The sequence below is a fragment of the Pteropus alecto genome, unplaced genomic scaffold, assembly GCF_000325575.1.
Source record: "Pteropus alecto unplaced genomic scaffold, ASM32557v1 scaffold95, whole genome shotgun sequence".
Lineage (NCBI taxonomy): Eukaryota > Metazoa > Chordata > Mammalia > Chiroptera > Pteropodidae > Pteropus > Pteropus alecto.
Genome location: NW_006441071.1, coordinates 12,948,472 through 12,962,436, shown reverse-complemented (window position 1 = coordinate 12,962,436; position 13,965 = coordinate 12,948,472). Strand labels below are relative to the sequence as shown.

Below are 13,965 nucleotides of genomic sequence, written 5' to 3'. Positions count from 1 at the left end.
CTTCCACCACCATTATCACTCTACTTCATTTCTGATCTTTCTATCTTCCACTCTGTTTCACTGTTCCATGAGATATCACATTTACCACTGTGGTCCCACCAACCCTCACATATACGTACATATACCCCCGTCACCAAACAAGCTATACATTATATGAAACCATCAACTTTGACCCTGACATTGAATCATGTAATTTTCCATAGGATTTTCTGGTAGAAGGAACTAGGGAGAGAAAAAAATAGTTTTCACTTTTCAAAGATCCCAGAAAGACAATCCTACCTTTCCCAGGATTTGGAGGAAAATGACTTCCAAACTCCTGCTGCTTTGGCTTTAAAGTATGTGGCCCTGATATGCCTCCGGCCTGTGTAACCTGGAATCGTGACTTTCCATTGGTGAGCACTTGTCTCCTGGGGCTCAAGGCCGGCAGATGGATGGGGTTCTCAGCCATGTTGCTCTGAGGAACCATCCCTCCTCCCGAGGGCATCTTGAGATGGAGACTGTTAGCAAGGCTTCCAATAGCAGGGCTTGGTGTGCTGCTACAGGACGAGGGGCCAGGAGTCCCCGAGTGGGCTCGGATGGGAGGAATGTGTTGGCCACTGACCATTCCGGGCCCCTGTGGGGTTCCTGACGTCCGGTGGAGATTCATGCTGCATGACCTTCCATTCATTCTGAAAAAACCTGTGCCCAAGATGATCAAATATCCAATGGCACTAATGACTCCTTTCAGGCAAAGTCCAATAAGTTATCCATGGTGTGAGTTATTAGCCTGTTTAAAAAAATAAATGCAGGCATTTTTAAAAGCAAAATGGAAAAAGAGTTACAGTAAGTTTTCAACCTGTGCAGGATTCATCTCAGGAAGAAAAGAAGTATTCTTAGCAAAATAGCCTTTTATGTAGAGCAGAGTCATCAAATACATGGTTCATTGGCAGGCACTCTCTCCTCCTGCATTCATGGTAGACATGGATTATGGATCACTGCATTGTTTTGTTTGCCACTGAGCCCTTCTCAATACAGTGCTCTTGGCAACTATAACCAATCTGCTGGTGCCAGCTTGCAAAATGAAACTTATTTTGCTCCCTAGAGGATCAGTTCGTACTCACTTTTGCTACAGTGAGTCTTGGGAAACCAAAACGAATCACCTTCATGAGCTGTGAGGCCTATACGTCAAAGGTTCCAGTAAAGAAAGAAATGGCAGATATAGCCTCTAAATGAGATTATGAGGATATTAAGCCATCTCTGATTTTTTACTCTAAGAGCAAATTTTTCACAGTCCCTAGACTCATAAAGAAAAAACATGGGCCTGGGGCTCTCAAAAAGGCTTCATATATCCACATATCCAAATACTCACAGCAGTATTAAAGTCTTGGTTCCATATCAATCCTGAATAGAATCAACATCACAATACTCTCACCTTCTACTAAGATCCTAGAAAAGGAAAAGTCTATAAAAAATGCTTTATGGAAAGAAAAAGAAAAGAACGGCCTTTCTAAAGGTGAGTATGTTCATCATATGCCGCAAATGCTAAATCGATGATAGTTACATCAAGCTTCCATCTCCAACCCCACTATCCCTTTCTTCAAGTAGCAGATGAGAACAAAAGTACTGACATGACCACAGGACATTATCATCCATCCATATGCAGTAATGTCGGTATTCCCTGGTTACAAATTATTAGGAAAAATCGTTCCCTCCCTTGATCAATAGCTCCCAAAAATGTATGTTTAGTCAATGAGGTGACTAAGTGTGACTACTCTTAATGAATAATAAACACAGTCACAATCTATTTTTCTATATAGACACGACAGTCACGGGAAGAAGCCAAAGTTGAACAAACACAGAAAATACAGACTAGGCATAAAGCAGTAGTACCCAGATATCCTCAACTGGGTAATTTCTACATTTTCTGTATGACCCACTCAATGCCTTAGACAACTATTTCCAATTCAACTCTCAAATGAATGGCTCCATCAATCATCAAGGACAGGATATCAAGAAAGGCAAACTTCTTGTAAAGAGGTGTTTTTCTTTTATCATTTTAGAAAATCAAAAATATTTAATTTTCAAGTCAAGCACTCGCTGTGCCTTCTGCAAAATTGACTGTGTGTGACCATATGCTGATGAACTTCAAAACTTACTAACAATATAAAATTTGAAATGTTTTCTTCATCTTTACCAGCTCGCTATTCTATTCATTCTACCAGTCTGCCACATTTAATACTGCCATGCCATCTAGTCCTCAGAAGCACTCCTAGGTCTTATTCTTGCCCTTCCCTTCACTATAGCTCCCAAGAATGAACAAATAAATCCAGGTTTATCCAAACCTACATCATTTAAGTTTCTTTATGAAATAATAAGTAATAAACCCTGGTATCAGATAGGTTGTAAGATTTTTTTTACATTGGAAAAATTCCAATGCCTTTTCTGCTGTGTCCCTTTAGAAGAACTAGAGTATATTACCATCTGGTCTGTTTTACGGGTTGATTGTGGGCAAGAATCATTTAATGTCTCTGTGCTTTGCCAGATTACATTGGTCATCTACTCTCTACTCATCGATAAAATAGTGTTTTCTGAGCACTATGAACTCTGCAGAAGAAAGCCCTTATTCAGTACCAACCAAAAAAGAAGGCAAAATAAATATGTTGTATTGGCAATTTGTTGAAAATGAGGAATCATCCAACATGACTGGAAATATGAGTCACTAAGATGATGGTCCCAGTGACAAGTGTCTGCAGATTTGCAGACTATGCCCATTTCCAAGTTTTTTAAAAATAAGGGAATCATTTTTGGCAGCAAGATCATATACAAGCAGGAATTATAATCAATTAAATCTGGATAAAAACACATAAATAGATACTTAGCATTATACTAAATCATTAATAAGGTAAGACTGTAAGAAGGAAAAATAATTGAAACACTGAGATTATCAGACATTCATATCTGCCTGTCAGGCTGGATAGTTATCTTATTTTTATTTTTTTATAAACTGTACTCCTGTTTTAATTAGCTTTAGTTTAAGAGAAAAACAACAACAAAACTGTACTTAAATTTTATTACTAAAAAAGCAACAGCCAGAAAGTAAAGTGATTAATACCAAGAGGTAAAGAAAAACCGATAGGTCAATGGCATGTGAGCTGGGAAAAAGCAGCCTCAAGACAAAAAATAAATAAATTATATGTGAAAATATGCCTAATGACCTAGTTTTTGTATTAATCATACCAAAAGGTTTGTCAAGCAGTATATACCAGAATTTAAAATCAATTTTGTCTATTCATATTATATTTTATATATTTTTTAACTAGGCCATATGATCATGTATAATTCTAAGTCTACTTGGTAACAAAAAAGGAATAAGATGCTAACTTTTAAGTCACAGTAAAAAGAGCACTCAACTATAAGTCAGGATACCTGAGCTCTACTGCTAGCAAATCATTTATAACGTCTCTGAACTTAAGTTTTCATCCATATAATGAGGAAGTTGGTGATAATCACTACAGTCTCTTGAAATTCTGTTCTTCCAGGTAATTAAGATAAGGAAGATTAGCAAAAGTACCTATTTACCATGATCAAGGATAAGTATGTAGATTTTATACCTATGGCATTTAAATTTAAAAAAAAAAATTGAGTAGACATGGAAGCAAAAATAGTAATCTACTCACTCCATCAAAGCAAGAGCTGATAGGAGGCTCTCATGCCAGCAACACTGAAAGACAACACTTATTTTTAAAAATGAATATTAGAATTACATTTTTCTACCTTTTGCCAAATAGTAAAATCACAACTAATCAGTATCAACAACTAACTGGTAGGATTCTATTGTAAGAGCATCTTTCTATTTAAAAACTTAAGTTCTCCAGCATTACCTTCTCCTCTGTCCTCCATCCAACTACTCCATGTCAGGGTATCAACAGAAAAAAAAAAAAAGAAGAAGAAGAAAGAAGGAAGAAAAAGAAGAAGGAAGAAGGAAGAAGGAAGGAAGGAAGAAGGAAGAAGAAGTAGAAGAAGAAGAAAGAAACATCCAGAAGTACAGATTTGGGTACTTAAGATCTGACGTATTGATACACTTAGATTTTTAATACTCCATTCATTCAAACAATGAAAATATTCATTCTGCTATATGAGTCAACATATAGTTAATAAGTCTTTCCTTTTGACCACTTTCAAACTCTTACAAAACACTCCTATAAGTCAGGTCAGAGAGGAAATTACTTAACTTCTAAAGAAATTAAGGCACAAAACCATTTAATAATTTCACTAGTTTTCTAGAAAACCTATGGCTTTAATCAAAATACAAAAATCATGACTATCTTCTATCCCAGGCTCAGGCACTGTTTCTCATGAACTAAAAGATTAACTAAACAAAAAGCAATGTTAACTCATCCATTCAAGAAAATTCTAAAAACACGAGCTCAATAATGCCTATTTATAGCCAAAAGCCCTTACTTAGTAAATATCATTAATAAACTCATCTAGAGTCATAATTCATCTGATGAACCAGTTAATTATTAATTTTCATACATCATTTCATTTCCTTAGGCTACATTTAGCCTTTGTTACATTTTCCATTCCTTATGCCACAAGCATTTCTTACCCTGCATAGAAAACCTGATAATGAGGCACAAAATACTGGTCAGCAAACAAACTGCTCCTGAGCTGGCTTCTTATATATATGTCTAAGACATCTAAAACAGAGTTATTATTTTTTCCTTTTGGGTTAATGATTGTATAATTTCATTAACATTGCCTTTTCAGCATCCCTGCCTTGATCATTAATAGGCCATGATATTCCCATAGGCTTCTCTAGTTACAGCTTTTATAGCCAGAGAATATAGAAATGAAAAGCCTATTGATAGATAATATAAGTTATTCTCATGCACGGCTGCAATGTGAAGCACATTTTGCAATTCAATCAAGGACAGATAGAGCTGAATGTTCTTAGATCCTGGGAGTTCATTTTAATAAGCAGAATGTACCTTGTCCTAACACAGGTGACTGACTCCTCAGAAAAGATTGTATAAACAAAAACCAATCGTGTAAGTCATTTTATTGGCAACAATATAAACACAGCTATATTAGATGTCACCAATAAATTAAAATTATTCTTGTCTGCAATTTTAACAAGAGGAAAGTGCAAACATGAGCCTGTGAAGCTGAAGGATATTATAGAGGAAATACACTGGATATGTACAATTTCTCTAAATTGAAAGGGAGACTACTATATTGTGATAGAGTAACCCACAACAAAGTATAGTTGATCATTTCTGTGGTTTCATAACTTTGTTCAGTAAAACTGACAGATTCACAGACTTTACAACAGAAGTTACATAGAAACAGGGTTGGGATAATTCCATATTATTGGGATGTGGAGCAGAAATTTAAGGAGGTTACATTTAGAACCTAGAGACATTTGGACATCCCCAAGGTCTAATGTCGGTAATTCTAAGACTATTAACATATTTATTTTGAATACTAAATGGACAGATATTACTCAAGCAATATAATCACAAATAAGATGAAATCGAAAAGAGAAAGTACTCTTTCTAACTCAGAAAGTACTCTTTCTGAGTTAAACCAATTAAAATCACGGAGACAAATTAATGTTCCCTTCAGAGATGCAAGACCATTCTTCCAAAGATAATATAGAATCCCTGACTTTGTTTTATCTGTGGATTCCAATCCCTAGCTATCTAATTAGAGATATACACATTTTAACTTTTAAAAAATTTGTATATTTCATAAAACTTTCAAAAGAAATTAATTTTCTCTAAACTTACGGAGTAAAATATCTGGCAGCGCCCTTTTAAATTTAAACTAGTGGTTATGATATTCAAAATATGAGCAGCAAATATGAACAAGACACAGAGGAAAGAAAGGGAAGAAAGGGAGGAGAGGGGAAGAGAAAGGGAAGAGAGTGGAAAAAGGGGAATCAAATGTTGGAATTTATTCTATTAGTCAATCCTAACTTAAAATTTAGAGGTAGCTTTGAGAATCTTATACATAATGCTAGTAACTACAGAATTCTAGAAGAAATTCAGAACTTTGAAGAAAATACTGCTGGAAAGCAATATTAAAATCCACTTTCCACACTTCAGTGCATCTATATGAGTTTCATATCCTCCAAACTTACTAAATGTCACTATTTTTAGTAGTAATTACCTACAAGTATTTCATTTACTTTGCCTCAGTCATTAACTCATCAATGAGTACAGAAAGTTCTAGAAAACTGTGACCCTACCAAAACTGGCAAGAGAGAGGGGGATAATTAGGGATTTCCTTGGTCAGCTGTAAGAAATCACACAAAATGAGAATGACTTGGAATCAAAAAGATTTTTTTAAGACAAATGATGCTTTGGTCCAAGTTCAATATGAACCATAAGTTCCTAGATCCGTATTTAACAAAGCACTCTTTCTAGATCAGTGTTGTTCAAACTAGTTGCAATCCATTGGTGGGCCTTGAAATCAATTTTTCAGTGGTGAAAGAATTTTTAATGAAATAGAACCGACTAGAATTAAATATAAGCTATCAGTGTGCATCAAATGTATTAATGGTTAAATATTGCTTTATTTCAATTATTTCTGGGTGTACATATCTGTATATCTATGTGCATACATGTGTTCTAGATAAAATGAAAAATTTATGATTGGTTACAGTCTAAAAAGCATAAAAGCCATTGCGATAAAAGCATCTGGACTATCTGCCTGCCCAGGTACCTATCAAGAACAGCTACAGATATAGACAGAGTTGAGCAGCCAAAGTAAAACAAATACCAAAATATAGTTGTAACAAAGATCTAAATGTTTGGCACTTTTAGCTTTCTGAAAAATAAGGATTAATTAATACAAAGCTATACTCTTACCACTATTATCTTTCACTTTGCTTTTTAATTAGTACATATCAATTGGTCGATTACGCTCTATAAATATCACTTAATCAAGCAACTAACAGAATCAAGATCAAAATGACTGACAATTTTTTATCTTCCCTTTCACATAGGGTAGATGACCTTCTCTAGAATAAAACTTCACTCTTATAACGCTAAAGGGGTAAAAGTTTAAATTAACACATAACTGCCTCTGAGAACTGAGATATTCAAAATGTGTTCTTAATATGAGTTAACCATCAGATCCCATGAAGAGGAATTTGAAATGGAAAAATGAACACATTCCCTATGATGTCACTGCTGAATTAATTACCTGAATTGCAAAGAGTGAACACCACATGGCCATGGTTTGAGACACAAAGGCTTCTTCAGAAATATAAAAGAAAAGTAACTAACTGGAGGTTTTCTTTTTTAAAAAAAATCCATCCTCATACAGGAGATACATAGGTAGTAAAATACGGCAAGTAAAAAGCACATTCTTTGTCATTTAGTGTGTATAAATAACTTCTCAGCCCATGTGAATAGCTATTTGCAAAGCTGAAAATTATAATCCTTTCAAAAGGGTAGTAAGCATCTACCTATGGAAGATTCTAGAAATAAACTGAATTTATCATTCATTAAACCAAATATTCAACTATAATAAAGTGTCCCTATCATATGTGTAACTGGGTGATTTCTTTCCTTCTGTGTAATTGGTAATTGCTTAAAAGTGACCAATGTAACTATTTTTAGCTGCTAGTAGACAGAAGTTTTATACAAGTTAAATAATGTTCAGTGACATCACTGCAAAAGTATGAACATCCACAACAATGACTAGGTCCTTAACCAACATGACAACATATTTATTAAAAAAAAAAAAAAACACCCTACATGAATGACTCAGTCAAGTTACAGACAGAAGTGGAATCTATTGGTCATGCTGAAAAGGTTGGGAAAACATTAATCCATTTCTTCACACACAGTAATAACAAGAATTCATGCATAGCCCTGGCATCTGGTTAATTTTTTAGTACACAGTATTCAGCAGGCCTAGAAATGAAACTTCATAGTTCTAGCTCAAAATTTCAGGAATAACTGATATTCAGAAAGTCTGATCTCTTTATCCAGGAGCCTGGGACAGGGTCTGATCTGATACTATAACCCTATCTGTCCATCTGCAGTTCAGCAAGACTTATTGCACCTGGAGGAATGTACAATTGTTCCCGTCCTTGGCCTTGAAGAGATCACATCAGACAAGAATGGTCCCACCAGCTTTCTTCATTTCAAGGCTGCTCTCAAATGGCTTGGAGCCTTCATGATTCCAGTTTTATGGACAAATTCCTTGACTTGTTCCCAAAGTGGAACATGGCTGGATCCTTGTTTCCATTCATCCTACAAATGGCCTTAGAGTCCACCTGGGTGGCCCTTCTCCTCCTCCTTTTCTTTGCCCTCTTTTGCCCCAAATTCAGATCCTACTCACCCTCCACACCTACCCCAAATACCCAATTAGGCCTTCCCTGATCTTCTCTTAATCTCTGCCTCTGGTCTGTAAAATGGCGAGAATCACACTATTGTACCTAGTTAATAGCATTACAGAATATTAAATGAAATAATGCATGTTACTTGCTTAGCACAGTGCCTGGTACATAGGACCCTATAAATGTTAACTATTTTACTCTATATACCTCTTTTTTAACATTCATAACTTTATATATTGCCTTATAGTTATTTGCCTGTTTCATCTTCCTGTCTAAATTCTAATTTCATTAAGTTTTGGGGCTATGTATAATTTATCTTTGAACAGTCCCCAGCCCATATATACATACACATAGGTTATTTTATATTATATCTATATATTTATTTATATTTATATTTTTCACACTACATGTATCATATAGATTTTTCATACACAATATATTCACATACAATTATTTTATATTTTTATACAATACTGCTCATTTATACGGAAAAGTGGTATAAATAAGATATATAATTATTACTTATATTCGTATCCTGTATTTATTATTTATTGCCTGAATAAATACAGTATAAGTAAGGTGTGACCATACAATCATGAATCCTATACACTCTGTGTCTTACAGAACCAGTTTAATTACAGTTGCATGTTTCCTAGTCTATTCCTCCTAATCTATTCCTTTCTCTATTAGGAAAAAGCTGCATGAAAACTATAGTCTAGTCTTTTGAGCAGGCACATTGTTCTTGTCATTATCTTGGCATACTCATGAACAATGAAAAATCCTAGCTAATAGCCACAAAAACAGTCATTTCAGTACTGAGATCAGGCACTTCTTTTGTCATGAGATTGTCACCCCTAACAGACATTACCAAACACATTTTGGGTTGTCATGGTGGAAGCTGCTCCTCAGCATTCTCCTTGCTCACCTTATGCTGGCTTCGCACTATAGGTTTCACTCTTGTCTGTTCAGACTCCCTAATCGGACCATCATCAGGATGAAAAATGGGCTTCTGTTTGTCAGTGTCCAAATTATCTAACCTACTAAAAGGTTATGTCAGAGAAAGAATCCAGATCTAAGACTGCATAGTGAATTATTCCATTTACATAAAGTATTTTAAAAACAAGCAAAATCTGTTGTTAGAAGTCAAGGCAGTGGTTACTCTGGAGGAACGTAGTGGCTGGAAGGAAATCATAAAGACGTTTCTGGGCATTGGTAATGTTCTATTTCTTGATCTGGATACTAGTTACTTAGCTGTGTTCAGCCTGTGAAAATTCATCAAGCTTAATATATATTCACTTTTCTATATTTTATTTTATTTCAATAAAAATTTGGGGTTTTGTGTCAACTCTGAAATAAATAAGAAACGAGAAAAACTTAGAACTTGGGCATCTTTTAATCAAACTCCATGTTAGTGTCATGTTAAATTATATATATATATATTATCCTCCTGGAATGAGCAAGGCAGCATCTTCCTATTGCACAAATTTCTTATGTGCCATTTATTTATTTTTTAATTTTCTTTTCAGTCCTGATTGAGTCTATGAGCCAACCAAACTCAGTGAAAAGTTAGAATTAAGTCCTGTATCTCCACCTTCTTTATAAAATCCTCTTCAGAAACACAGAAAATGACCTCAGGGAATAAAATTTCCACAGGATGCCACTTCCCGAATTATCTCCTTCAAGAAGTACTTTTTCTATATTATGAAATAATTACAAATTAACATTCCAACTTCAGAGATCAACAGCTACAATATGAGAGGAACAACAGTGGAAAGAATGTCCTCACATTTAATTTACCAGCAGGAAAGAGCACTCAAAGGAAAAAAGACTGAGAACATTAAGCTCTCTTCTAAAACGATGGAAAGACCACTTTCTGCCATATAAATGAAGGCAGGGCTGGTACAAAACATTAATTTGCTATTGTTTAACCTCCCCACCCTGACTATTTTGGCCCAATATGAATGTTACCCACTAAGTGGACCCTGGCCCACAAGTGGGCCCGGGGGACCAACAAAAAAAAAAAAAAAAAAAAAAAAAAAAGCTGCTTTTCTTATCTGAAATAATGATCACTTCTCTCCAAGCAAACCAACTGATCCCAGGTACTCGATCTCTGACAATCCAATTACTATTAAGGAACATAGATAGAATCAGGGGTCAGAAAAAAGATGCTCTCTCAAAACTGGCCTAAGGTAAACCAAGGAGAAAGGGAATTATAACAGCAAGTAGATTTAACTACTCATACTCAAGGATTGCTGAGTCCTCTTAACAACAAAGAAAAGGAATTGAACTACCAATAAGGAAAGGCGTTTTGAAAGTAACTGGAAAAGAAATGCCCCTCACTCTTCTTTTCAAAGATAATTTTAGGGTTAGTCTGGAGGAAGACAACTAATGAAAACATATAACAACTGTAATGCATTTAAAGATGATCCTTAAACTTCAGCATGTTCCCAATTGCAAAAATAATATATAATTTAACACACTCCTGTCTCTAGATGCCTTCAAACTTTCCCCAAACAATCTTCATTGCAACCTTTTTTTGCAAATCTTTGCAGGTTGCACCTGTTTCACACGAGTGGAAGTAAACTTGGAGGAGGGAAAAGGAATGGGGAGATTTAAATTAGCATAAATCAACTTTACTCCCCCCCCCAAAAAAAAATAAAAGTTTCCTGTTTTAGTGTTAAAAGGGAGGTCTAGTGAGGAATGCAATAGAGGGGGAAACAGAGGTCTGGCTTACTCCCAAAGCAGAAATCATGACTCATCAAGGCTTTCAGAAGGGCCAGAAAGAAGCTGCATTTGCCTTGAGTTCACCTTCAGGCCAATACATGCTCTCTGAACTGAGACTAGGAAACTTGAATGTTTGTCCTGTGTCTGTGACAACCGGCTGTGAGGCCTTGAACAAAACGCCTGAAAGTCTCTGGATCTCGGTTTCCTCATCTGTAGGTGATCGCCAAGGAAGATCTCATCTAGATTTGTCTATATTTGAGATTTCCAGTCCCCATTACCTAAAGACAATTGGCCCACTGCGGGGAACTACAGAACATCCCTCTCCTCACAAAAGCCAGGGCCCAGGGTCCAAACTCTGGGAGATGCTTAAGTCCTGGAAGTAGGTGGGGAGAGGGTGTAAAATCCTCCTCTCTATGAAAGGGGGCACGCAACTGCAGAGACCAGTCCCTATCAACGCTAAACCAGGCGATTCCGGAAGCACCCTCCACCCTCTACCCCTGCTTCAGGTTCAGATGCTCCAGGGATGAGGACCGAGCTGATTCCCGGCAAGGCTATCAAGAGGGTGAAGAATACAGAACAGAGGGGTCCTCTCTATCAGGGGGAGGGATGCAGATATCTGGAAAGGTGTTGGGGACCCGCCAAACGAGGGAGAGGAGCATGGGGCAGGGTTGGAAGAGAACAGCCCTCATCTGTTCCTGATCCCCCTACATGGACCGCAGGGGTCGGAGGCCCGCACCCCTAGGCTCTCTGGCGCGGAGCGAGGGGCGTGTCCGGAAGCCGAAGCGACAGGGCCCGATTGAGGTCGCGCTGCTGCGACCCTGTCACTCTCTGGCCGACCCGGCCCCTAACCCTCAGCCCTGCGCGCGAGCAAGCTCAGCAAGACAAAACAAACTCGTGCCGGCTTCCTGTTGTGCAACCCAGTCCTGAGTAATGCGAGGCCCTAAGGGCGCCGCCGCGGGCCCACCGCTGGGAAGCCCAGGCGGCGGGGACGAGCGGGCTCCCCGGCCCGGCCAGAGCCGGATTCCAGAGGGAACCGCGGCCCCGCTCGCAGGAGCGCACGGACCCCACGCCGCGGACCCCGCGCCACACCAGCCGCGCGGACCCGGAGCCTCCACCGAACTAGTGTGCTAACCCTCAGGTCTCCTTTCACTTCTTGCCTCCCCAATACTCGCAACAAGTCGCGACTAGTGAAGCCAGAAATGACCTTTCCAAAGTTTCTCTCTCCAGGTACCTAACTGAATCATCCATAGGATGACAAATCCGTCAGAGCCAAGTTTTCCAGACACTTGGGTGACTTCTTCATCCCTGAAGTGACTGTCATCTCCAGTGAGTAACTTGGAAGTGTCGCTCCGGGCAAGGTGTGTGTCTAGGACGGAGCCGGCTGCTCACTCACGCTTTCCAGAGAGCAGCCCGGCGGACTTCAAATTACACACGGGGTCATTTATAGGGACTGAAGCCGTACGCAGGACAAAGTTCCTGAGACTGAGACATTTTCCAAACAGTGCTGACATTTTGTAGGGCCGCAAAAAAAAATGTAAACGCGAGGTGACGAACCCAGCGGGGAGTGTGCGCGTCTGAATGTGTCTGCGCATTTTGCGGCGTGGGAGGTTATAGCTATAGACCTGGAGGATGCGGGTCAGCGGACCCACACCAGCGACGAGTTAACGTACCGCTGACCCGAGGACCTCCTGGAGCAATGGGGATATCGGCTTGAGCGAGACACAAGCGTGAAAAACAGACTTCGTGGAGCTCCACAAACACGTGGAACTGGAAAAGACAACTATAGCCCGTGTGCGCGAGAGACCTCATGTCACCCCATCAATTCTCACTTCTCCAGTTTCCCTTCAGTGTGGACTCATGGGTGCCTTGCAAGACCATGCCCGTGCGTCCTGTAACTTGCCCTGATTTTGTAGCCCTCTGGCTCATGTAGTTTAAAAGAAAACCAAAAACAAAAAGTCTTCCTAATTAGAGAAACTTTAAAATCTCGTTGATTCCTTTCTGTCCCCTACACGGGTACTCTTAGGTAACTGACAAGAACACAGCCTGATTCCTAATTGAGGGTCGTTATCTCAGTAAACAGATCATTTAGAGAATCTGGGGATGGGGGCGCGTATATTCTTAACCCTGCACGAACGCCACCGGCTCAGCGTGGAGAACTATTTCTAATCCCTAGTTTGTGTCTCCGAACATTAACTCCCCCACACTCTCAAAGCAAAGTTCCTATGGCATCCACTTACCAGGTAACCAGGATTTCCACAACAAAGCCGGCGTGCTGGTCCCTTCCCCCGGCCAGCCTGCGCGAGTGACAGCGGGTGGCCAGCTCTGGCGAGGAGAAACTTGGGGCTCCAGCCTTTCAGCGCGCTCCACGGGTTCTGCCTCCTTCGGAAATGAAAACTCCCATCCCAGCCCGGGGACGGAGCGCGGAAACTCGGCCCAAGTGCCGTGTGTGCGCGCGCGTGTGCGAGGGCAGCAGCGGCAGGGGGAGGAGGCAGAAGGGGGGTGGCTGGACCCTCGGCATCAGCTCATTCTCTTCCTCCACTACGCCCACATGCAAATAATGTTTTAAAAAGTTGAGTTTCGACTTTGTGCCTCGCCTGTCCTGCTCATCCTCGCCCTGGGCCGGGGGCTGCGTCTGGGGAGCCAGCCCGGGATGCTGGCTGATTCCTTTCGCCGGTTCCGTCGGGGAAGAGCTGGTGCGAGCCTGGACAGCTACGGGCGGCGCGGGGAGGGGCGGCGCTGGTGCCCGTGCGCGCCGCGCTCTGGGCTGCCGGAGCGGCGCAGTGTGGACGCGGCCTCTGGGAAAGGGGAAGGGAGAAAGAGGGAGGGAGGGAGGAGGCCGGGCGAGGAGTGTGGATGTTAGTGCCGCAGCGAAGGCCGGCCTGCAGCCAGCTGCTTCCTGAGTGTCA

General features: G+C 39.7%; 1 protein-coding gene and 1 long non-coding RNA gene across 5 annotated transcripts in view; one reads left to right on the top strand and one right to left on the bottom strand.

Moving 5' to 3' along the window:
• GLIS3 (GLIS family zinc finger 3) overlaps positions 1-13,950 on the bottom strand; it is a 420,354-nt gene extending 406,404 nt beyond the window's left edge. For 2 of the 4 annotated variants that reach the window (XM_025051463.1, XM_015594465.2), the window contains exons 1-2: positions 13,297-13,949; positions 280-766 (exon numbers count right to left, since the gene is read on the bottom strand). In XM_025051463.1, coding sequence (XP_024907231.1) covers positions 280-667 — 388 coding nt within the window. In that variant the 5' untranslated portion in view covers positions 668-766; positions 13,297-13,949. Of the gene's footprint in view, positions 1-279; positions 767-13,296 lie in introns of all 4 variants that reach the window. The other 2 variants (XM_025051464.1, XM_025051465.1) reach the window with 2 other exon arrangements.
• Positions 11,054-13,045, top strand: LOC107196145. The gene is made up of 2 exons (XR_001517510.2): positions 11,054-12,197; positions 12,287-13,045. It is a non-coding gene; the product is annotated as an uncharacterized LOC107196145 (long non-coding RNA).
• Positions 13,951-13,965: the final 15 nt, after the last annotated feature.